Source organism: Stomoxys calcitrans, chromosome 1 (assembly GCF_963082655.1).
Source record: "Stomoxys calcitrans chromosome 1, idStoCalc2.1, whole genome shotgun sequence".
NCBI classification, from domain to species: domain Eukaryota; kingdom Metazoa; phylum Arthropoda; class Insecta; order Diptera; family Muscidae; genus Stomoxys; species Stomoxys calcitrans.
The window spans coordinates 69256593-69284142 of NC_081552.1; the positions used below are offsets into that span (position 1 = coordinate 69256593).

General features: G+C 38.2%; 1 protein-coding gene across 1 annotated transcript in view; it reads left to right on the forward strand.

The window, feature by feature from the left end:
- The window catches only part of LOC106095049 (peritrophin-48), a 190005-nt gene that overhangs the window by 162282 nt on the left and 173 nt on the right, over positions 1–27550 (forward strand). The window contains exons 2-3 of the mRNA XM_059371028.1: positions 21787–21847; positions 26841–27502. Coding sequence (XP_059227011.1) covers positions 21844–21847; positions 26841–27502 — 666 coding nt within the window. The 5' untranslated portion in view covers positions 21787–21843. The remainder of the gene's footprint in view (positions 1–21786; positions 21848–26840; positions 27503–27550) is intronic.

The following is a 27550-nucleotide window of genomic DNA, read 5'->3' on the forward strand; positions in this document are numbered from 1 at the left end:
AGGTGCAATACTTCCAACCAACTGTAATAATGTATGGTGTGTTACGCAAATTTAGTCTCTGTGGCAGAGTCCTTTCGATAATTCGAAGTTCAAAAGTGGACTCAAATCAATAAACAGTACGATCAAATGGCTTTAAGTATTTAAAAATTTCTTTTTTCATACTATGACAACCTGGGACTCGTGCAATTAAAAACGTCAGGGGCAAGTGCAATTTAAATGTAATAGTGTTACGACTTGTGGCAAGTGCAATGTTCATCAATCGATGCAATAAACCAAATATTTATTATATAAATTCATTAGATTTTCCAGTGCATATACATATCTATGTTAGTTTGAAGATTAGTGCAGTATTTTCTCCCTTTACCCTATCTTACTGTACCATGCGTTCTGTCATACGTAACCAAATCAATGAAAACCAGAGTTGGTTGATGGCCTCCCTTGTCTGTACGTATGTGCGTATGTACGTATGTACGTAAGTGTGTTTTTGTTTTGTTTTCGTTATTCTTATTCCGGACAACCAAAGCTTGGTTCCTCCTTTTGTTCGATGTTTGATGGATTGGCTAGTGATCTTTACAGATAATTTACATGGACAACGAAAGGGAGTGCAAAAATAAACGAATAGTGGAGAAAACAAAATGAGTGCAATAATAACAGGTTGAGGCAATGACTTGTAACAGTGCTGTGAATTTGAAAAGGCCCAGTTCTAGTGCAATACTTCTCTTTCTCTCAAAATCACAAAGGTGCCAAGAATAAACCACCTTATAAATAATAGGGAACTGTGCAATTGCAACCAAACAACGCTGTGATATGAGGGAAGTGCAATATCGAAAACGTTCGTGCAATAATTTTAACCTTGTTTGTTTCGTTCTTGAATGCTAGTTTAATTTTAATTGAAAAGTACTTGATTTTACCTTTCGATAGGGCGATTATAATCGATTTCCAAAACTTTAAAAATTTTTTTCGGTTTCGTTTTCTATCTTCTTCTACTTTTCTGTCGGGCTTACACAGACTTCTTTCGTTTTTTTTTTAATTATTCACAAATCTTTAATTTCGCTTGTTAATCATTTCACAATTTCTTTATTCAGACTGCAATAAATTAAACTTTTCTCCTTTAAATTATTTAAAATTTTCTGTTTTTCATTCCTTCTCTTTCCCGTTCACATAAGTACTTCAAATACAGACTGTATTCTATTGCATATAGGCTGCACAACTTCTATTTCGCACCACATAAAATTATGAACTAACTCTTCTGCTTCTTCTAAGTGCTGTTTGTCTGTCCGCGCTCTTCTTTCCTTTCGTTCAAATTTGGCATATGACACTTGTTGACTATTCTCTCCGAATCTCTTGTTTCTTCTCTCTCTCTCTCTTGCTCAAAAGAATGAGAGAATCCAATCTGTGAGTTATGTATTGCACGGTGAAAAAGGGTTACTGAACTTTAACGTTGCACATAGGCGATCTATGTATCACAAGCTCTTTCTATTTGTTGCAAAGATATGTATGTATAACAATTGCGGGACTCCGACCCGTTACATGAAACTTTGTCAAATTTTGCGTTTTGTGTCTTTAGATGAGCTGAATTTGAATTTTTGCCAATAGAAAAAGGGTTGGAAACGTACTCAAATGAAAAGATTTCACACGAAACCACTAGAGAGAATTTTTTTTTTTCTCTATGTCAAACGAAGCTGGACAGACAAATGAACACTTTGCACTTTGCACACCTTTATATGAATATTGTGATTAAAAGAAGGCATTTACATACATACATACACTTGCGACACTAATAGAGATGATCAGTCTTTTCTTCAATTACCACGATTTTGAATATACATGCAGGGATTGCACCTCTTCTTCTTTGTTTCGCATAAACACTTCGAATCTTTCACAATTTTAACCTCTTTTGATCTTTATGTATGTCACCTTGATTTTTATGTATGTATGTTAGCCTTTTTTATATTTAAGAACAAAACCAAAAAAAGGTTCACTTACCGACAACTATGTTGGGCAATGTAAGGAGATGGGGTTACCTCAGTCAATGGTCTTCTCAGTGAACGGCGTACGAAGGACCATGCACAAAATTGGGGGGTTTTCCTATGTGTACGTAGCGGGGTGAATAGAATGAGCGGATTAGCTGCGGTGTGTCGATCTTTGGCCTTGTGACGTCACTATTGGAATTCCCTCTGTGAAACAAGTGGACTGTATGTAAGCGGGTTTACTACTTATTATTCCTCGTACACAGAGGAATAATAAGTAAAGTGAAAGGTTGAGGTAGCCCAAAATTAAAAGTGTGAAATAAAAAGATGGTTAGATTTCGGTTTATGACGAGTATATGGTGTTAGAGTTTATTGTGGAAAAAGAGGAGAAATAGCTTGTGTTGCTCACCTTGACTGCGGTTGTAGAGTAAGTGAAGTGAGTGGGCATAAAAAGTTAACAGCTAACCTTTTGTACTAAACTCTTAAAAACAATTAATTCACAATAACTTAGATTCTATTACATTTCAATAGCAAACTTAGAACTAAATGGCAATTCAAATCTTATGTTATAGATAATTCACAATAATACTCTATAATTCAGGGTAATAAATTCAAAAATATTTAAAGCTTAAGTTAAGGACAAATGCAAATTTGTCCACCTTATTTGACACAATTGTTGAGAGTAAGAATAAAATACGTCACGCAAAGTTCCAGCCTAATCGGATAGGAATTGGGCCCACTAGAAGCTCAAGAAGTCAAGACCCAAGATCGGTTTTTATGACAGCTATATCGGGTTATGAATCGATTTGAACCATACTTCGCACAGTTGTTGGATATCATAACAGAACACGTCTACACTCTAGAGAAGACAAGACCGAAGATCGGTTTATATAGCAGCTATATCAGGTGACGGCCCGATTTTAATCGTACTTGGCATTCATTCAAATCGGATAAGAATTGCGCACTCTAGAGGCTAAAGAAGTCAAGACCCAAGATCGGTTTATATGACAGCTATACCAAACATGGACCGATATAATCCATTTACAATTTCAAACGACCTACACTAATAAGAAGTATTTGGGCAAAATTTGAAGCGGCTAGCTTTACTCCTTCGGAAGTTGGCGTGCTTTCGAAAGACAGACGGACGGACGGACATGGCTAGATCGACATAAAATGTCGCGACGATCAAGAATATATACACTTTATGGGGTCTCAGACGAATATTTCGAGTAGTTACAAACAGAATGACGAAATTAGTATACCCCCCATCCTATGGTGGAGGGTATAAAAAGGAAGAGCGTGTTTAGTTCGACCGGGCCGAATCTTATATACCCTCCACAATGGATCGCATGGTGGTATCACTTTTAAGGCAAACAAAGAATAATGAATATGAACTGTTATGCTATTGCTACATCAAGTTATAGTCCGATTCGAATCATAAATGAATTGAGTGCTGAACATTGTAGAAGTCATTGTGTAATATTTCAGTCCATTCGGATAAGAATTACTCCTTGTTGGGGCTCAAGATGCAAAATCGGGAGATGGGTTTATATGGGAGCTGTATCAGGTTTATATCGATTCAGACCACATTGGACATGATATTTAAGGTCATGGGAGAAGCCGTTGTACCAAATTTCTGCCAAATCGGGTAAGAATTGCGACCTCTAAAAGCTCGAGAAGTCAGGATCCAAGATCAGTTTATATGGTAGCTATATCAGGTTATTAACCAATTTGAATCAGCACAGTTGTTGAAAGTGATATCCAAACACCAAAAATGAATTTGTGTTTGTTTTTTTGTATGTTTGTTTGTATGTTTGTTTGTTTGTGGGTTTGTAAATTTGTTTGTTCCGTATAGACTCAAAACGGCTAAACCAATTTCTTTGAAATTTTAACAGATTGTGGTGAGTGGTCCGGAAGGAGCAATCGGCTACATAATTTTTTGATATCGCATTCGGGACGGACCCCTCCCTTACCCCAAAAGTACCAGCCAAAAATAAAAGTGAACCGATTGGGACAATATGGGACTTAAATGAAAGGTATTCAAGAGTAGAGTACAAATTCCATATTAAAAATTGTATCCAAGGAATTGTGGGACCGCTCGACCCCAAAACCTCCTCAAAATAGGTTTATTGGGCAATAATGACAAAATGGGAATCGGATGAAAGGTATTCGGGTGTAGATTACGAATATGGTCCGGAAGGAGCAATAGGCTATATAAGTTTTTCTTATCTCAAGGCGGGCGGAACCTCCTATTTACCCCAAAAGAACCACCCAAAACTAAAATTGGCCGATTGGCACAATATCAGACTTAAATGAAAGGTTTTCAAGAGTAGAGTACGATTTCCATATTAAAAATTGAGTCTAAGTAATTGGGGAGGCGCCCCGACCCCAAAACCCCCCAAATTGGTTTATTGGACGATAATGACAAAATGGGGCTCGAATGAAAGGTACTCGCGACTAGATTATGAATATGGTCAGGAAGGAGGTATAGGCTATGTAATTTATTGATGTTGGAAGGGGGCGAATCCTTCCTCGTTACCACAAAAACGCCACCCAAAATCAAAAGTTTACCCATAGGGACTATATGGATATCAAATGAAAGATATTGGAGAGTAGAATGCGAATGTGGTATTCAACTTATGTTCAAGTATCCAAGGGTAGCCCAAGCCCGAAAACTGCTCCAAATAGACATATTGGACGTATATATCAATATAGGACTCAAATGAAAGGTATTCAGGAGTAGACTACGAATATACGAAAACAAGTAAAAGCGTGCTAAGTTCGGCCGGGCCGAATCTTATATACCCTCCACCATGGATCGCATTCGTCGAGTTCTTTTCCCGGCATCTCTTCTTAGGCAAAAAAGGATATAAGAAAAGAGTTGCTCTGCTATTAAAACGATATCAAGATATGGTCCGGTTCGGACCACAATTAAATTATATGTTGGAGACCTGTGTAAAATTTCAGCCATTTCGTATAAGAATTGCGCCCATTGGGGCTCACGAAGTAAAATAGAGAGAACAATTTATATGGAATCTGTATCGGGCTATAGACCGATTCAGACCATAATAAACACGTTTGTTGATGGTCATGAGAGGATCCGTCGTACAAAATTTCAGGCATATCGGATAATAATTGCGACCTCTAGGGGTCAAGAAATCAAGATCCCAGATCGGTTTATATGACAGCTATATCAGGTTATGGACCGATTTCAACCATACTTGGCACAGTTGTTGGATATAATAACAAAACACGTCGTGCAAAATTTCATTCAAATTCATTCAAATCGGATAAGAATTGCGCACTCTATAGGCTCAAGAAGTCAAGACCCAAGATCGGTTTATATGGCAGCTATATCAGGTTTTGAACCGATCTTAACCATACTTAGCACAGTTGTTGGATATCATAACAAAACACGTCGTGCAAAATTTCATCCCAATCGGATAAGAATTGCGCACTCTAGAGGCTCAAGAAGTCAAGACCCAAGATCGGTTTATATGGCAGCTATATCAAAACATGGACCGATATGACCCGTTTACAATACCAACCGACCTACACTAAAAAGAAGTATTTGTGCAAAATTTCAAGCGACTAGCTTTACTCCTTCGGAAGTTAGCGTGCTTTCGACAGACAGACGGACGGACGGACGGACAGACGGACGGACATGGCTAGATCGACATAAAATTTCACGACGATCAAGAATATATATACTTTATGGGGTCTCAGACGAATATTTCGAGTATTTACCAACAGAATGACGAAATTAGTATACCCCCAATCTTATGGTGGAGGGTATAAAAACGTTGTCCAAGTTATTGGTAGTCACCCTATCCCCGATAAGCTTCCCAAATGGGAATACTACTCAGTCATAGCTTGATGAAACTCAAATGATAGGCATTTAAGAGCAGATAAAGAATATGACGTTAAACGTTGTGTCCTAAAATCGCCTCCAATAGGTTATTTAACCTAACAAAACAATGGAGAATCAAGTGATAGATTTTTTTGAGTTGAGTGCGTCATTCAAATTTGTGCTCAAGTGGCAATGTGGCACACAACTCTCATATAGTCGCCCTCCACCAAACGGTTGTAGAAACCAATCACAACAATATGAGGTTAAATTAAAGGTATAAGGTTGTGTACTGCGAATCCGATATCATTATTCTGCTCATAAATCTAGCGGACCACCTCTCCCCAAAACAGTCGATCAATTATAATGACCTAACGGGACACTGTGTGATTTAATTAATGTGTAGGTCGCCATAGCCCCGAAATTATAACATTCAGCGTGAAAGCAGGAGTTGCAAACCTTAACGATAAGGTTGCAACCATTATTTACTCACCGATAGACGAGACCAAACGACGAGTTTTACATGGTAAGAACTATCGCCACCGCACCAAATATATAGACTGACAAATTAGGTTTTTTACCACAGAAAATCTTTTAATATGGCAATTCAATATGATTTAAAAACAAGCAAAAAAACGTTAAGTTGGGTCGGCCGAACTTTGGATACCCAACACCTTGGGTATATGTGTAAACCACCTTTCATCAAAATTCGGTGAAAATTTCATACCTTATGTCCCATAGCAGTTATATCGAAATATGTTCCGATTTAGACCAAATACTAATAAGTACAATTCAATTGTTCAATTGTGCATAACAAAATAGTGAACTTTTTAATAGCTATATCTAAAAATAAACCGATCTGAACCATATACGATACGGATGTCGAAAAGCCTAATATAACATAATAATAAATCCGCCTTTTATGGGGCCAAGACTTTAAATCGATATATCGGTCTACATGGCAGCTATATCCAAATCTAGACCGATTTGGGCCAAGTTGCAGAAAAATGTCGAAGAGCCTAACACTAAGCACTGTCCCAAATTTCGGCGATCAGAGATCAATTTACATGGCAGCTTATTTCAAATCTGGACTGATCTGGGCCAAATTGAAGAAGGACGTCGAAGAGCCTAACTAAACTCGCTGTCTCAAATTTCAGCTACATCGGACTATAAATGCACCTTTTATGGACCCTAAACCTAAAACCGAGATACCGGTCTATATGGCAGCTTCCAAATCTGGACCAATCTGTACGATATTGCAGAAGTATGTCAGGGGCTTAACTAAACTCACTGTCCCAAATTTCATCAAAATTGGATAATAAATGTGGCTTTTATAAGCCTAAGACCCTAAATCGGAGGATGGGTCTATATGGCAGCTATAACCAAATCTGAACCGATCTAGGCCAAATTAACAAAGGATGTCGAAGGTCCTAATACAACTCTCTGTCCCGAATTTCAGCTAAATCGGATAAAAAATGTGGCTTTTATGGGCCTAAGACCCTTAATCGGCGGATCGGTCTATTTGGGGGCTATATAAAGATATAGTCCGATATAGACCATCTTCGTACTTAACCTGCTTATGGACAAAAAAAGAGAATCTGTCAAAGTTTCAGCTCAATATCTCTATTTTTTAAGATTGTAGCGTGATTTCAAAAGACAGACGGACGGACATGTCTAAATCGTCTTAGATGTTTACGCTGATCAAGAATATATGTATATACCTTAGGGGTCGAAAATGGATATTTCGATGTGTTGCAAACGGAATGACAAAATGAATATACCCCCATCCTTCGGTGATGGGTATAAAAAAAGACTAAATGATGACTATTTAATAGGTATTATATGGTACGGTGGTTGTCTATGAATGGCTACTCATACACAAGCACTATACCATATGATCCAGTCTAAGCGAGTAGCACTAACATTTAAATTAGCGTCATCTGGCAATCTTCAACTGAAATTGTTTGATCCAATTGGATTTAGTTGATCCAATGAAAAACATGCTAACATGAACAGAGAGAGGGTAGAGAGAGTGGTTAAAATTAATCATCAACATGTTTCTTTGTTATGACAACCTATCGGTCCTTTGAATAAAGAAAAATAAAATATAGGAATATAGGAAGGATCTAAAAGCAAAAAATTTGGTATCAAATTCTGGGGTGGGATGCTTAGGAGAGCCGCCCATCCCCAAAATCCGGCAAACGGATTTATAGACCAACTACTACAATATGGGACTTAAATTAAAGGTATTTGAGAGTAGAAAACGTATCTGATATCCAGTCGCGGAACTAAGTGTTTCGTTGGTCCACCCACCACTAGATAACCCCTCAAATCGGACATATTTACCGACCATGGCAATATGGATCTTAAATGAAAGGTCTTTGGGAATAGAGCACGAAATTGACTTTCAATTTTGGGACCAAGTGTCTGGGGGTCCACCACACCCCAAGAAGGACTTTAATTGACCATTGCAATGTGGGGTTCAAATAAGAGGTACTTGAGTGTAGAACAAGTAAAAAGGCGTTAAGTTCGTCCAGGCCGAACTTTGGATACCCACCACCTCGGGTATATAAGTAAACCACCTTTCATCAAAATCCGGTGAAAATTGTATACCTTATGTCCCAAAGAAGTTTTATCGAAATATGATCCGATTTGAAACAAATACTAATAAGTACAAGTCATTGTTCAATTATGTATAACAAAATATTGGTCTTATAGTAGGTACATCTAAAAATTAGCCGATCTGAACCATATACAACATGGATGTCGAAAAGCCCAACATAAGTCAATGTGTCAAAATTTCTGCTAAATCGGATTATAAATGCATCTTTTTTGGGGCCAAGACTTTAAATCAAGATATTGGTCTATATGGCAGCTATATGCAAATCTTGATCAATCTAGACCAAATTGCAGAAATATATGAAGGGGCTTAACCTAACTCTCTGTCCCAAATTTCCGCAACATCGGACAATAAATGCGACTTTTATGGGACCAAAACTTTCAATCGAGTCCAAATCTGGACCGATCTGAGTGAAATTGAAGAAGAATGTCGAAGGGCATAACACACCTCACCGTCTTAAATTGCGGCGACATCGGACAATAAATGCGATTTCTATGGCTCCAAAATTCAAAACTGAAAGATCGGCCTATATGGCGGCTATATCCAAATCTGGACCGATCTGTTCCATAATGCAGAAGTATGTCAAGGGGCTTAACTTAACTCACTGTCCCGAATTTCAGCAAAATCGGAGGATCGGTCTATATGGAGGATCGGTCTATATGGGAGCTATATTCAAATCTGGACCAAACTAACAAAGGATGTCGAAGGGACTAAGACAACTTACTGTCCCACATTTCAGCAAAATCGGATAATAAATGTGGCTGCTATAGGCCTAAGACCCCATATCGGAGGATCGGTATATATGGGGGCTACATCAAGATATAGCCCGATATAGCCCATCTTCGAACTTAACCTGCTTATGGACAAAAAAAGAATCTGTGCATAGTTTCAGCTCAATATCTCTACTTTTGAAGACTATAGCGTGATTTCAACAGACAGACGGACAAACGGACGGACATGTCTAGATCGTCTTAGATTTTTACGCTGATCAAGAATATATATACTTTATAGGGTCGGAAATGGAGATTTCGATGTGGTGCAAAAGGAATGACAAAATGAATATACCCCCATCCTTCGGTGGTGGGTATAAAACCCATAGGAAAATTGGAATACATTTTCTACTACAATTACGCAACAATGTTCAAATTAAGAGTACTTCCCTCCAACATAGCATAATCGGGCGCAGCAGAGCGGGCCGGGTTCAGCTAGTCCACATATTTAAAAAAGAAATTGTGTTTAGGATGGGGGTACACTAATTTCGTCATTATGTTTGCAACTACTCGAAATATTCGTCTGAGACCCCATAAAGTGTATATATTCTTGATCGTCTTGACATTTTATGTCGATCTAGCCATGTCCGTCCGTCTGTCTTTCGAAAGCATGCTAACTTTTGAAGGAGTAAAGCTAGCCGCTTAAATGGGCCATATCGGTCCCTATTTTGATATAGCTGCCATATAAACCGATTGGAATGAAATTTTCCACGACATGTTTTGTTATGACTTCCAACAACTGTGCAAAGTATGGTTCAAATTGGTTCATAACCTGATATAGCTGCCTTATAAACCGATCTTGGGAACTTGACTTCTTGAGCCTCTAGAGGGCGCAATTCTTATCCGATTGGAATGAAATTTTGCACGACGTGTTTTGTTATGATATTCAAAAACTGTGCCAAGTATGGTTCAAATCGGTAAAAACCTGATATAGCAGTCATATAAACCTATCTGGGGACTTGACTTCTTGAATTTCTAGAGAGCGCAATTTTTATCCGATTTGGCTGAAATTTTGCATGACGTATTTTATTATGACTTTCAACAACTGTGCCAGATAAGGTTCAAATCGGTTCATAACCTGATATAGCTGCCATATAAACCGTTCTGGGATTTTGACTTCTTGAGCCTCTAGGGGTCGCAGTTATTATGCGGTTTGCCTGAAATTTTGAACGACGAATCCTCTCATGACCATCAACATATGTGTTTATAATGGTCTGAATCGGTTTATAGCCTGGTACAGCTCCCATATAAATTGATCTCTCTATTTTACTTCTTGAGCCCCCAAAGGTCGCAATTTTTATTCGAATTGTGGGGCCGCCCCGACCACGAAACCCCCTAAAATAGGTTTATTGGACAATAATGACAATATGGGACTCGAATGAAAGGTATTCGGGAGTCGATTACGAAAATGGTCAGGACGGAGGAAAAGGCTTTTTAGTATTTTTGATATTGGAAGGGGGCGGACCCTCCCCCGTTACCCCAAAAACACCACTTAACATCAAAAGTGGACCAATACGGACAATATGGTTATCAAATGAGAGGTATTGGGGAGTAGAATACCCCCTAAAATAGGTTTATTGGATACTAATGACAATATGGGACTCGAATGAAAGGTATTCGGGAGTCGATTAAGAAAATGGTCAGGACGGAGGAAAAAGCTTTTTAGTATTTTTGATATTTCATATTGTTTATATTGGTCGTAAATATCAAAATGGGACTCAAATGAAAGGTATTCGGGACTAGACTAAGAATATGACATAAAAAATGAGGTCCAAGTAATTGGGGGTCGACCCACCCTTAAATGGGAATATAACTCGATCCTAGCTAGATGGGCCTCAAATGAAAGGTATTTGGTAGCAGATTACGAATATTAAACTTTTGTGTCCATGAATCTAGGTGGTGCTTTACCTACTAAAGTCGCCTACAATTGATTTGACCCATTAAAACAATGGGGGATCAAGTGATAGATATTTTAAGTGGAGTGCGTCATTCAAATTTGTGCTCAAGTGGTAGATGGTAGGGCGCACAATTCTCTTATAGATGCCCCCACCAAACGGCTGTGTACACCAATTATGTCAATGGGGGGTTAAATTAAAAGTTAAAGGTTGTGGACTGCAAATATAAATTAAAAGTTAAAGGTTCTGCTCATATAACTAGCGGACCACCTCATCCCAAAACAGTTCATAAATTATAATGACCTAACAGGACACTGACGCCATACCCCCAAAGTTATGACGTTCAGTGTGATAGGAGACGTTGCAAACCTTAACGACAAGGTGGCCGCCATTTTTAGCTCATCGATAAGGAGCCTTCTTTTCCTAGAAAAGTCCAAACAACGTGCTGCTGGGCAACACTTTCATGTTCAAAAGTTGTACATGGTTTAATTACTAAGAACTGTCGCCACCGCACCTAATACAACGACCGGCAAATTAGTTATTTGCCACTGAGAATCGTTTAATATGGCAATTTGATTTGATTTAAAAAAGACTAAATTATGACTATTCAACAGGTAGCCATATAGTCAGTTATAGACAATTAACACATGATGATCAGTGTTATAGGCGCATAGCCGCTCCAAGCGAGTAGCATCATAACCAAAGGAAATCTATAGACTCAACAATAGGTTCAAAAAAGCTCTAACAGATGGGAGAAATGTCAAATTCTCAGTTGTTTATACGTGATTGCGCAATGATCCGGGGCGCCATGGAACGGATAACTTTTAAGTTATTTTACTAACATTTTGGGTATTAAAGTCTAAACCTTTCTCTTATCGATGGCAGCACTAACATTTGAATAAGCGCCATCTATTCTGTTTGCAAATGGATCAACTTAAAGGAGACGCCACCACGAACAGAGAGAGGGCAGAGTGGTAAAAAATTTATCATCAGCATTTATCTTTGTTTTGGGAACCTATAAAATAAAGAAAAATAAAGTATAGGAATTTCGTTGCGGTTGTTTGCTGTATTATTTTTTAAATTTTATACCCTAAGACGTGCCTTGACAATAAGTGTTTCAGGTAGTTTAAGTGGCTAACTTTAGTGGAGTGCGAATATCCAAGTTTGTGTTAAACTGTTAGAGGGGAAAGCTCAACGAACGTACGCAGAATCAGAGCTATTGGAAGCTAGGTTACGTTACAAAGGTGACATTTTTCTACGTCTTGAAAGCGAAAGCTCAGTGGAGCGGGTTTGATTAAAAATTTAGCTCAAAGATAAGAAGCTTCCTTTTTGTAGTCGAGCCCAAGTGTCGTGCCAATAAGCACACATTTTTTTTTTTCGTTTTATCACTCGATTCGTTCGCCAAGTTTTTGAAAACAGCTGATTTTATAATGCGAAAATAGCTGTTTTCAATGACTTAGCGAACGACTTGAGTGACAAAAAGTAAAAGCATAAAAAGTTCGGCCGGGCCGAATCTTACATACCACGGATCTCATTTGTCATTTTTTTGCCCGAAATCTCTTTATAGGCAAACAAAAGATAATGGATAAAAATTGCAAAGCTATTGGAGCTTTTTCAGGTTATCAACCAATTCGGACCATACTTGGGTTGTCTGTTGGAGACCATAGTAGATGTCATTGTGCAAAATGTCAGCCAAAATTGGATAAGAATTGAGCCCTATGGTGGCTTCAGAATTAAAATCATGAGATCGGTTCATATGGGAGCTATATCAGGTTATGTCACGTATGTGGAAGGTCATAGGAGACGACGTTGAAATAATGTTTACCCAAATCGCATAAGAATTGTGCCCTCTAGAGGCTCAAAGAATCAAATTAGCTAAATCAAGTTTTAAACCGGTTTGAACCACAGATGTTGGAAGTCTTAAAAAAATATCTAATACAAACTTTGAGACAAATAGAATAAGAATTGCGGCGTTTTGGGGGATTGAGAAATCAAGATCCAAAATCGGTTTATATGGCAGCTGTATCAAAGCATAGACCAATTTGACCCATATAAAATCTCAACTGACCTACACTAATTTAAAGTAGTTGAGCAACATTTCATGCGCCTAGATTTAACCCTTCGAAAGTTACCGTGCTTTCCATAGATGGTCGGACCGATATGGCTAAATCGACTTAGAATGTCAAGACGGTATATATATATATATATATATACTTTGTTGGGTCTCAGACAAATATTGGGTTGCCCAAAAAGTAATTGCGGATTTTTCATATAGTCGGCGTTGACAAATTTTTTCACAGCTTGTGACTCTGTAATTGCATTCTTTCTTCTGTCAGTAATCAGCTGTTACTTTTAGCTTGCTTTAGAAAAAAAGTGTAAAAAAAGAATATTTGATTAAAGTTCATTCTAAGTTTTATTAAAAATGCATTTACTTTCTTTTAAAAAATCCGAAATTACTTTTTGGGCAACCCAATATTTTGATGATTAACAAACGGAATGACGAAATTTGATTATAATGGAGGGTATAAAAAGAAAAAACGAATTGAGTGGTCTAGGCCGTAAGTTTTTGTACAGAAGTCTTAAATCAAACGAAAGGTATTTAAGAGTAGAGTTCGAACTTGGTATACAAATTTCGCCCAAAGTGTTTGGGGTGGTACCCCGCCCCCAAAAAGCTCACCAACAGAACTCTTTCACCGCTTTGGACAATATGGGTATCAAATGAAAGTAAAAAGGCGTTAAGTTCGTCCGGGCCGAACTTTGGATACCTGCCACTTCGGGTATATATGTAAACCACCTTCCATCAAAATCCGGTGAAAATTGCATACCTAATGTACCATGGCAGTTATATCGAAATATGTTCCGATTTGGACCAAATACTAATGAGTACAAGTCATTGTTCAATTGTGTATAACAAAATATTAATCTTTTTAGTAGCTATATCTAAAAATAAACCGATCTGAACCATATACGACACAGATGTCGGAAAGCCTAACCTAAGTCACTGTGTCAAATTTCAGTGAAATCAATTTATAAATGCGCCTTTTGTGGGGCCAAGACTTTAAATCGAGAGATCTGTCTACATGGCAGCTATATCCAAATCTGGACCGATCTGTACCATATTGCAGAAGTATGTCAAGGGGCATAACTTAACTCACTGTCCCAAATTTCGGCGACATCGGACAAATGCGCATTTCATGGACCCAAAACCTTGAATCGAGAGTTCGGTTTAAACGGTAGCTATATCCAAATCTGAACTGATCAGGGTCAAATTTAAGAAAAATATCGATGGGCCCAAGGCAACTCACTGTCCCAAATTTCAGCAAAATCGGATAATAAATGTGTCTTTGAGGGGCCTAAGACCCTGGACCGATTTGGGCCAAATTGACGAAGGATGTCGAAGGGCCTAACACAACTCAAAATGCAAATTTGCAAATTTTGCCCATGAACATTCCACATATCAATGAGTGCAGTCCGGTTCAAGTTAAAGCTCAATGATAAGGGACCTCCTTTTTATAGCCGAGTCCGAACGGCGAGCCGCAGTGCGACACCTCTTTGGAGAAAAGTTTTACATGGCATAGTACCTCACAAATGACGCCAGCATTAGGAGGGGAAACCCACCGCTGAAAATTGTTTCTGATGATCTCGCCAGGATTCGAACCCAGGCGTTCAGCGTCATAGGCGGACATGCTAACCTCTGCGCTACGGTGGCCTCCCAAGGGCCCAAGACAACTCATTGTCCCAAATTTCAGCAAAATCGGATAATAAATGTGACCCTGGACCGATTTGGGCCAAATTGACGATCGTCTTAGGTTTTTACGCTGATCAAGAATATATATACTTTATAGGGTCGGAAATGGATATTTCGATGTGTTGCAAACGGAATGACAAAATTAATATATCCCCCACCCTTCTTGGCAACTGAGTCGAATCTGGGTAACGTCCTGCCGTTCAGCAAGACACGTATATCGCGACAACAAATGACTGAAATAAATTTGGGTCATAGCTTAGAGGGGAGCGACCCTCTCCTCCCAATAAAAATAACATCAACCAATAATGTAGGACGACCAAGAATATATTCTACTCAAATGAAAGGATGTGTCAGAGTGCAATCCCCTCCCCCTATCTCACCCAAAAAAAGGAATTAAAAATAATATATGAGGACCGATCAGGATAGAATTGGACAGCAACAAAAAGTCTTTAGTAGTAGAGTATACTTTTTACCCTCAAATTGGGATAGACACAGGAGGACCTACGGATCTTTAAAAATGTGATATGCCAAGTGGTAGCTATGAAATATGATTTTAAATATAGATAACCAAAACTAAAAAAAAAATTAACTAGTGTGGATCTGAACGAGACCCGTAGCCCTGAACATCTTGATAGCCACCTTCAAAATGCTTGATATGTAGGGCCAAACAAAATTGAGCTCTAGTACGACGCTGATATTATTTCAGGATCCACTCTCTAAACTCCCTTCAAACCGGCCATGTTTGCATACTATGGCTATAAATAATAAATTAATAAATATTTGATAGTAGAAAACGAATTTAATATTCAATTTTAAAGCCATGTGTTTGGGGGTCGTCTCACCCCATAAACTTCCCCCAAACCAATGGCTGTTGGGGTTCAAATAAAATAAATTTGAGAGTAAAGCACGATGTCTAGATGCCCCTTAAAGTGGACATATTTGTGGATTATGACAAAAAGGGGCTCATATCTGATATCTGTTTTATTGCCAAGTGTTTCAGGGACTCCTCACCTATACTCCCCCTAAACCATACATATATACCGACTATAGCAATATTTAGCTCAAATGTGATTTTTGGAAGTAGAGTACGAATAGGATATCCACTTTCCACTTGCGGGGCAAAGGTTTTGGATACTTCAATCCACCCCCAAGAGGATGTAGTAGATCTAACATACAAACTTTAAACAGAAATTTGGTATCCGTATTAAGGGTGGGAAACCTAGGGCAGGCATAATTACCGACCATGTCAATGTAGAGCTTAAATGAAAGGTATTGGGGGGGTAGAGCAAGAATTGATACCCATTTTCGGGACCAATTTTCTGGGGGTCTACCCCTTTCCCAAAATACACCACAAAAGCAATTTTTTAATGACCATCGCAATATGGGGCTCAAATAAATGTATTTGGGAGTAGAATACGAATTTGATATCCAAATATAACACCATGTATTTAGGGCATCACCCCTTCCCCAAAGGTTTAAAATCTTTCGACCATGCCAATATGTGGCTCAAATGAGAGGTATTTGAGATTAGAAAACGAATTTGATAACCTATTTTGGGGCCATGTGTTTGGAGGAAGCCTCATCCTGTCGTCGATACAGCTCCCATATGAATCGATTTTTCTATTTTACTTCTTTATTTTACTATTTTACTTCTTTATCCGGATTCCATTTTACTTTTGGCTATAGCTTCAACTTCTCCGATTCATTTTGCCTACTAGTAAATATTTTAAGACTCAGATCTATGGGAAGGTTATCAGACAATTGACAGATTTGGTTTTGTACCTTGAAGGATTGCAACACTTGTAACAGATCAATTGAAATCGCACATAGATCTAAAACTGAACTTCCATTTTTATACTCTCCACCATAGGATAGGGGGTATACTAATTTTGTTATTCTGTTTGTAACTACTCGAAATATTCGTCTGAGACCCCATAAAGTATATATATTCTTGATCGTCGCGACATTTTATGTCGATCTAGCCATGTCCGTCCGTCCGTCTGTCCGTCCGTCTGTCCGTCCGTCCGTCCATCTGACCGTCTGTCCGTCTGTCTGTCGAAAGCACGCTAACTTCCGAAGGAGTAAAGCTAGCCGCTTGGAATTTTGCACAAATACTTCTTATTAGTGTAGGTCGGTAAATGGACCATATTGGTCCATGTCTTGATATAGCTGCCATATTAACCGATCTTGGGTCTTGAATTCTTGAGCCTCTAAAGTGCGCAATTCTTATCCGATTGGAATGAAAATTTGCACGACGTGTTTTGTTACGATATCTAACAACTGTGCCAGGTATGGTTCAAATCGGTTCATAACCTGATATAACTGCCATATAAACTGATCTTGGGTCTTGACTTCTTGAGTCTCTAGAGTGCGCAATTCTTATCCGATTGGAATGAAATTTTGCACGACGTGTTTTGTTACGATATCCAACAACTGTGCCGGGTATGGTTAAAATCGGTTAATAACCTGATATAGCTGCCATATAAACCGATCTTGGATCTTGATTTCTTGAGCCTCTAGAGCGCGCAATTCTTATCCGATTGGAATGACATTTTGCAAGACGTGTTTTGTTACGATATCCAACAACTGTGCCAGGTATGCTTCAAATCGGTTAATTACCTGATATAGCTGTCATATAAACCGATCTTGGGTCTTGATTTCTTGAGCCACTAGAGTGCGCAATTCTTATCCGATTTGAATGCATTTTTGCACGAAGTATTTTGTTATGATATCCAACAACTGTTCCAAGTATGATTCAAATCAGTTCGTAACCCGATATAGCTGCAATATAAACCGATCTGGGATCTTGACTTCTTGAGCCTCTAGAGGTCGCAATTATTATCCGATTTGCCTGAAATTTTGTACGACGGATCCTCTCATGACCAACAACATTGTGTTTATTATGGTCTGAATCGGTCTATAGCCTGGTACAGCTCCCATATAAATCGATCTCTCTATTTTACTTCTTGAGCCCCCAAAGGGCGCAATTCTTATTCGAGTTGGCTGACATTTTACCCAGGTCTCCAACATATAATTTAATTGTGGTCCAAACCGGACCCTATCTTGATATCGCTCTAATAACAGAGCAAATCGTTTCTTATACCCTTTTTTGCCTAAGAAGAGATGCCGGGAAAATAACTCGACAAATGCGATCCATGGTGGAGGGTATATAAGATTCGACCCGGCCGAGCTTAGCACGCTTTTACTTGTTGAAGCCTCCTTCATCATCTCCTTGCGCTCTTCCATTGAGAACGACAAGTCCGTAGTCATTCCAGCATTCGATGTAATTCTTCCCATTCATGTTTACTGTTTTGTCGTTTGATTTCCTTGAGTCTGTCACGATATCATATTCTTGTAGAATTTTTGTCCGCAGTAACTGCTCTTCTCCAATCCGTATGTTACGATCTCCTACTACAATTTTATAAACTTCACTACTCTCTACTGCTTTTTTATACCCTCCACCATAGGATGGGGGTATACTAATTTCGTCATTCTGTTTATAACTACTCGATATTTTCATCTGAGATCCCATAAAGCATATACAATATATTCTTGATCGTCCGTCCGTCTGTCTGTCGAAAGCACGCTAACTTTCGAAGGAGTAAAGCTAGCCGCTTGAAAATTTGCGCAAATACTTCTTCTTAGTCTAGGTCGGTTGGGATTGTTAATGGGCCATATCGGTCCATATTTTGATACTGTTTCCATATAAACCGATCTTGGGTCTTGACTTCTTGTGTCTCTAGAGGGCGCAATTCTTATCAGATTTGAATGAATTTTGCAAGATGTGTTTTGTTATGACTTCCTACAACTGTGGAAAGTATGGTTCAAATTGGTTCATAACCTGATATTGCTGTCGTATAAACCGATGTGGGTCTTGACTTGTTGACTTTTTAAGCCTCTAGAGGGCGCAATTCTTATCCGATTTGACTGAATTTTTGCACGAAGTATTTTGTTGTGATATCCAACAACTGTGCCATGTATGGTTTAAATCGGTTCATAACCTGATAGAGCTGTCATATAAACAGATCTGGGGACTTGACTTCTTGAGCTTCTAGAAGGCGCAATTCTTATCCGATTTGCCTGAAATTTTGTACGACGGATCCTCTCATGACCATCAATATATGTGTTTATTATGGTCTGAATCGGTCAATAGCCCGATACAGCTCCCATATAAATCGCTCTCTCTATTTTACTTCTTGGCTGACATTTTACACAGGTCTCCAATATATAATTTAATTGTGATCCAAACCGGACCATATCTTGATATCGCTCTAATGGCAGAGCAAGTCTTACCTTATATCCTTTTTTGCCTAAGAAGGGATGCCGGGAAATGAACTCGACAAATGCGATCCATGGTGGAGGGTATATAAGATTCGGCCTGGCCGAAATTAGCACGCTTTTACTTGTTTGTTCTGTGGAAGTTCTCCATCCAGTTTGCTTCACGAACATAAGTTGGAAATATTTCAAACTTCAATTAATTTGTTTTGAAAAAATTATTTCACAGCCGTCTCTTACAATAAGCTGTTGCCGCAAGCCTTTCTCAACCAGATTTTTTTTTAACGCCGCATACCATTCTTCCAATTCCTCTTCTGCTATTCCTTGATTAGTTCGCATTCTTAATATCTTCTCCAAATAAATTCCACACTAATTCTCTTGTTTCTTTTTGATTGTACATCAGCTCGTTCTTTCTTTTTGTCGCAGTACAAAACTTTTCCTTCGATTACCATCTGATCACTTCGATGACCTATTCATTTCTCCTTACTAATTTTCTGTAGTTCTTTTTTTTAAATCATTTTCGAGACGGTGAACACATAAGTCTTTTTCAATAAAGATAGTGGTTCCAGCATGGTATTTGTAATTTTTCATTTTTTTATCTACCATTTTTAATGGTTTGAGCTTGACATGTACTATAATTTTTTCTTCGGTTTTATGTATTTTTTTTAACGTGTTCAATTACAAAATCATTTTTTTTAAGTTAACTTTAAAAAGCTTTCTTACGGCTCCATATAGCGATATTTTATTTGGCAGTCCTCTGCCGTATTCTCTCTCTTGGCCTTATTAAAAAGCCTTCTGCTCTCCTTCCTCAGCACCTTCAGCTCCGGTGACCACCATGACTGGCTGGTTTTACCTGGCGGTACTCTTTCGAGCCATGCTTTCAAAAAGGCCTCGTTCAGGCATCCCGTAACAAGTTCACTTGAGGCCTCCAGAGACCCACTAGGTGCCCTGAACTCCTCCCAGTCGAACCTCCTCGGGTTTCTGTATGGTATCCTCTTCCCCCTCTCGTGCTCGACCTGAAAACATACCGTATAGTGATCCGAAAAGGAGCACCGGGTGGAAACGTTTCAGTCCAAAACCTTCACCGATTCACTATTCAATACATGCGTTATATCTATAACCTGTTCCTGTTCCCTTGGACAAAATTTAATCAAAAAGTGATTCACCTCTTTCGTTGGTAGCCGTGCTTCCCCAGAGACTGTGGTGTGCATTGGCGGCACCCCCTAGCACAAGGTCATGCCCCTTCTACTGACATCAACCGATAGCAATTGTAAATGTTTACACTTTTTGTAAATATTAACACTTTGAATAAACACTGCAGCAGATTTTATCACCCTAAATTGAGTTGGTCACAATGAATCATGAATTTGTTATGTCATACAAAATGCGTTTCATTTTTAAAATAATTATCAAATTTACAAAGCAATTAATATATTATATTGACATAATTATTAAACAGAAAGAAAAAAATGTTATTAATTATGCACAAAGTTTCAAGCTTATATAGAAAAACATTCCAATTGCTGCAATTTCTAATTCGCAATATGAATTGAGTGAATTAAAATATAATTACATTTAAGAATTAAAAGATACATAATAAAATAAAATTTTTTATAGAACTCTTTTATATAAACAAATACAAAAAAAATATAATTATAAGATTAAAAAAAAACTTGACAATAACTAGAATAGAGAAATAAGATCATGCAAAGTTCGGACAGGCCAATTTTGGAAACCCACCACCATGGATTCTGCTACAAATTTCAAATTTACTTAGCTGAAGGACTTATGCAAAGTTGACGAACCAAATTTCTGCAAAATCTGGCAAAAAATTAAGTTTCTAGGGGTAGTAGAAGACTAATCGGGAAATTGGATTATATGGGGGCTATATCATGTTATTAACCGTACTTACTACGATTATTGGAAGTTGTAACAAAACACACCGTGCAAAATTTCAGCCAAATCGGGAGATATTTGCGTCTTCTGAATTGGACTGATTTGGACCATACTTGACGCAGATGTTGAAAGTCAAAACAAAACACTTGACGTAGAATTTTAGCCACATCGGATAATAGTTGCACCCGCTAGGGGCTCAAGAAATCAAGATCCGAGATCGGTTTATATGGCAGCTATATCAAAATCTGGACCGGTATGGCCCATTTACAATTCCAACCGTCCTGCACTAATATTAGGAACTTAGGCAAATTTTCAAGCGGCTAGCATTATTCCTTCGAAAGTTAACGTGCTTTCGACAGACGGACGGACATGGTTAATGGCCTTAGAATGTCAAAACGATCAAGCTAATATATACGTTGTCGGGCCTCAGATCTTTATTGTGATATGTTAAGAACGGAATGACGAAATTGGTATTTTAAAATATTTTTTAAAAAAAGTAATATTCAAGATACCCAAATTCTTATTTTAAATTTTCCACTTTGTAGACGAAAAACCTTAAAATTTCAAGTTCTTATAAACGTTTGTTGCCTAGTGTAATTTGTTTTACCCAAAAATGAATCGATCACTGCATTAAATCGCCAAACAATAATAATTCTTTAAGTCTACATAATATATTCTATGGTTGTGAAAAAAAGAAAATCATGACCTATTTGCCAGTAAAGTATAAAAACAAACATTTTCGTGAATGTGAAAGTAGTTTCTTCAGAGCCGTGAAAGAAAAATAACATATAAACAGAAAACAAAACCCACCACTTAAATACTATGGGTAAGTAAAGAAACTTGACTGAAAATCCTCAAAATACCGATATCCTTCAAGTAAACAACTTTAGAAATAGGCAAGTGAAATGATAAGATATTTCCCTCTATATTTGAAAGAATTTCCATGGCTAGAATATGGTGGCATTCTGCAATCGAACATAATTGAAGGATTTAATAGGGAATGGAAGTTATACATGTCATAAGATCCTCCCATTAATCTAGGTATATAGCTGTAAATGAGACTTAAAATTCTCATTACCAAGTAAAACTATCAGCAATGCCTGTTTGTCAGTGTGGGAATTGTACTCACTATCTCTCTACAGTTTTCCCTTGTTTGTTTTGTGCTTTCTTGAGTTTCACAAAGCTACTTTAACTGAGTGTTTATAGACAGAGCTCGCTCAGGGTTCCCGGATGACAAAAAAATCTGCAACTCCAGTAACGAGTCAGCTTTTAGATTTGCCTTTTTATACCCAGCACTAGGAGTAAATCAGTGCAAAACAGAAGTAGTTATTTTCAGCAAGTTATACAACTAACCGACAGTGGCACCTGTCTCCTTGGGAGGACATTTACCGAACAAGCAAATTCCTGGGTGTTTTGCTGGACAAAAAATAGAACTTCAAATCAAACATACTGGAAAGGGCAAGAAAGACAACTCTTACCCCATACACCTGAAAGAAAGCCATTGGCAAAAGTTGGGGGTTTAAGCCGTCAGACTCATAATGATATATGGTGTTGTGGTCTGGTGGACGGCGCTTCATAAATTCACCTACTGTTGAATACTCAGCCGGATCCAAAAGATGACTTGTTTGCGCATCACAGCCGCACTGAGGATGACACCATCGGATGCACTGATGTGGCTAAACAAATTTCTGCGATTATTGCTGTGAGGCTAAGGGAGCTTTCTCTTTGGGCATGTGGCGGCACTGTGTTATCCTTGATACAATGTCCGATGTTCCATGCAGTGTGGATTACACATTGAGCTGCTCTTTGATTTGTATCACTATTCCTGATTTGAATTACAATATCCCTGAGAATAAAAGTAACATTGACTTCTATATGGATGAATCCAAACTGGACCACCATATGGTCTTTGGGGTGTACTCTGAAGAACTAAGACTGATCATATCGAGAAGATTACCCGGCCACTCTAGAGTGTATCAAGCGAAAATCCTTGCAATTAAAAAAGTTGAGGAATGGTTACAACATAATGTCATAACGGCGTTTGGCATAAATCTCTTCTCAGACAGTCAGGCAGCCATAAAATGCCTGGAGAATATATTTCTAAATATTGGGTTGCCCAAAAAGTAATTGCGGATTTTTCATATAGTCGGCGTTGACAAATTTTTTCACAGCTTGTGACTCTGTAATTGCATTCTTTCTTCTGTCAGTTATCAGCTGTTACTTTTAGCTTGCTTTAGAAAAAAAAGTGTAAAAAAAGTATATTTGATTAAAGTTAATTCTAAGTTTTATTAAAAATGCATTTATTTTCTTTTAAAAAATCCGCAATTACTTTTTGGGCAACCCAATATAAAAACCCCACTCGACTGTCGCAGATTTCTTAACGAGATGGCTCAACCGTTCAAAATTCATCTGTTATGGGTTCTGCGAGTATGACTCTAGCGACATGGATTCGATTGACGGTCTCAGTCATTGTGTTCGTCAAGACAGGTTACTGTCTAATCGGAAAACGTGCTGACAGTCTGAAGGTTGCCAGTAACGGCTCTTGCCGTAGCTATGAGGACGTCGAGCAATAGGAGACTATAGAACATCTGCTGTTTGTGTGTCCCGTACTGGCAGTCTGAAGGAGTTCACTTTAGGTTGTTTAAGAACATGTCTTATTTAGCGGATGTGAACATTCGAAAGCTGTTGGAATTTTTAAAGCGATCTGGATGGATCTTCCTTCTGCTGCTCCTGTGGTATCACAATGGACTGAAATGTCTAAGTGAGTCTGATGGCAGACTGCCACTTAAACCTAGCCTAGCCTATAGTTCAAATCGTGTTGTAATTTGACTCCTCGAGCCCATATTTTATTCGAGTCGCATGTATTATTCGACTTATAAACCGTTCTCGGATCTTGACTTCTTGAGACTCTAGAGGGCGTCATTATTTTCCGTTTTGGCTGTTTTGACGTACAATAACTGTGCCTAGAATGGTCCAAATCGGCTCATAAGCTGATATAGCTGTTATATAAATCAATTCCGGATCTTGACTTCTTGAACCTGTAGAGGGCGCTATTCATATCCTTTTGGCTAAACTTTTGCAAAAGGTATTTTGTGTTGACTTCCAATAACTGTGCCTACAATGGTTCAAAACGGTTCATAACCTGATATAGCTGTTATTTAAATAGATTTCGGATCTTGAATTCTTGAACCTCTAGAGGGCGTAATTATCATCCGATTTAGCTGAAATTTTGCAAGTGGTATTTTGTGTTGACTTCCAATAAATTTCTCATGAATGCTTTAAATCGATTCATAACCTGATATTTTTGTCATATAAACTGATCTCGCACTTTGACTTCTTGAGCCTCTATGGGCCGTAATTATCATCCGCTTTGTCTGAAATTTTGCATGAGGTAGTTTGTGATCAACAATTCCTAGTGTGCTCCAAATAGGTTTATAACCTGATATAGCTACCATATAAACCGATCGCGATATTTGACTTCTTGTTCTTTTAGCCTCCTAATAGTTATGACAAGCATGGTACAGATGTATCTCCTATATATTTGAAAAAGTCATTCAAAGAACGCTTCAATTGCGATCCATGGTGGAGGGTTTATAAGATTCAGCCCAGCTGAACTTCACATGTTCTTACTTGTTTTTATGCCCTACATCACCACTGTGGTACAGGGTATTATTTTTATGCCCTTCATCATCACCATTGATAAGTATACCGATCGGGTCACAATCACTTTCTGATTCGATTTAGCCATATCCGCCTGCCCATTTGTGAGTCCATGTATTATTGTAATGAAGGTACAGGTCGTATTTGTAGCCCAATGGTCGCGAAATTTTCCACATGTTCCTTTTTTGGCTTAAGGACAAACGCTATTGAGTTTGGTAAAAGTCGGTTCAGATTTAGATATAGCTAAAATATATTTATATATATGTATCGCCCGATTTGCACTTAAATGACAGTAGTAACTACAAATTTTCAATCGATCTACACAAAATTCGGCACTGATTGTTTTGTTACTGATCTTAACATATCTGCAAGATTTCATCTAAATCGGTTCAGATTTGGATATATTGCTCCATATAATATATGTATCACCAGATTTGTACTTTAATGGCCGTAGTAACTATAATTTTTAACCGATCTGCACAAAATTTGGCACAGATTGTTTCGTTACTGATCTTAACATATCTGCAAGATTTCATTTAAATCGGTTCAGATTTGGAAATAGCTCCCATATATATGTAACACCCGATTTGCACTTAAATGGCCGTAGTAACTATAATTTTCAACTAATCTGCCCAAAATTTGGTACTTATTGTTTTTTTACTGATTTTAACCTATGTGCAAGATTTCATCAAAATCGGTTCAGATTTGGATAGAGCTCCCATATATATTTATCGCCCGATTTGCACTTTAATGACCGTGGGAACTAAAATTTTCTACCGATCTACACAAAATTTGACGCAGATCGTTGTCCTACTGATCTTAACCTATCTGCATGATTTCATCAAAAGAAGTTCAGATTTAAATATAGCTCCCATATATATGTATCGCTCGATTTGCGCTTTAGTGGCTGTATAAATACAACGGATAGTTTTGTTACTGATTTTAACCTATCTGAAAGATTTCATCAAAATCGGTTCAGATTTCGATATAGCTCTCATATATATTTATCGCCAGATTTGCACATATGTGGCCGCAGTAACAACAAATTACAAACGATCTGTTCGAAAAAAGTCGTTTCAGATTTAGATATAGCTCTCATAAACATATATCTATTGTCCGAATTTATAATAGTAAGCTGCAAGTTTTCACCCAACCCGGGTGAAAGTTTCAGTCTCCAGAGGATGAAATTATCATTACCTACGACACACTTAATTTTGCCATCAACATTTCAATCTCCCATCTTTGTCAAAAGCATTTATGGGGTTTGATTTTAAATTTTCTTCTGGCTTTTCTATTTCACAGTAGCGAAATGGAAACAACGCTTGGGAAGAATATTTCTTCTTAAGTATTTTTTGGGGTTTTTCATCACAGCTGCCACGCTCAGTATGTATAATGCATCCCTTTTCATTCACCTCTAATTTAAACAATCCACGTCGTCAATTGGAGAGTCTCAGTGCTTCAATAAAGAGTGACTATTATATTCGATATGACAAGTGAAAATATTGGAGCCTTTAAATAACCAATGACCATCACGTTTCCTCGGCGATCGGTCCCATGGACCGCAACGAGCAAGGTGCCTATAAACATCATCCAGTTTTCCAAGCTTAAAATCATTCCATATTTTAGATTTCCGTCTGCAGGGCCGTGTTTTCATAAGTCAGTCCAAACAGAACTAGGTGACTGAGTATTCAATATAGACACCCAGTATTCTTCTCCAGACTTATTTCGATCTATCGCGGTTGCATGAACTCTCAAATGACCAATACCAAAACAATGCCGTTGGCAGCAACGTCTTGCTCTTAACCTCAAGTGTCATCTCAGGTGTCGTCTCAATTAACATATGTGATGGTACGACATGGTCATATGTTCTTGGCACCCTTCCTTCGTCTTAAGTCGACATGTATATATACAGGTCGAATAAATAATTGTATTCACTGCTTATGTAAGACCAGTGGCCCATCTTAAAACCATTTCGACCCAACGGTCGTGATCAGCATCTGCAAACTTTATCAGTGCTCTACTGAATGTTACACTTTTAGTTCTGCTTCTCCTATTCCGTACAGAATCATTAATTTATCTTCGATCCCTTGCATTACACCTGCACTGTAGCCTCACCATTTTCCCCTTTATCTAACAGTGTTTTCTTCATTTCCTTTCAGGTTCTTATACCCATTTTGCCTGCGCCATTGTTTTGGCCCTCACCATTAGCTGCCAAGGCACAACTTCAGCTAAATTGAATATGAACAATGTATGTGCCCTGGTAAATAATGGTGTCAATGTAGGCTCAGCCGAAAATTGTGACATCTATTACTCGTGTTTCAATGGCAAAGCCACCCGCCAACAATGCGCTCCCGGCACCTTCTACGAAAAGGAAATTCAAAAATGTGCACCCGAAGATCAAGTCAAATGTTTGGCTGCTAATGCCCCCTGTGCAGGTGATACTATGGGTCTTTGGGTTCCTGTCAAGAACTCCTGCACCGATTTTTATTTCTGCAGTACCAATGGGCCAAAACGTTTCACATGCCTACTTGGTCAACATTTCAATCCCGTCAGCCGTTCATGCGTACCCGCCGATCAATATGAATGCCAACAAACAGTGGCAACAACGGAGTCAGAAACTGGCGTTGAGGAAAGTATTACTATTCCCGTGAACACCTGCATTCTTATACAGAGTGGCATCTTCTTTGCCGATGCCGGTCTCTGTACTACCTATAATCAATGTCAAAATGGCATTTTGATTCCTGGTGTTTGCCCCACTGGTCTGGAATACAATGTTATCACCTTGCAATGTGAAAATCCTGATAATGTCACCTGCAATCAAGTAAGAAAAGATAATTTTACAAATCTCTTAGAAATACTTTTAACTACT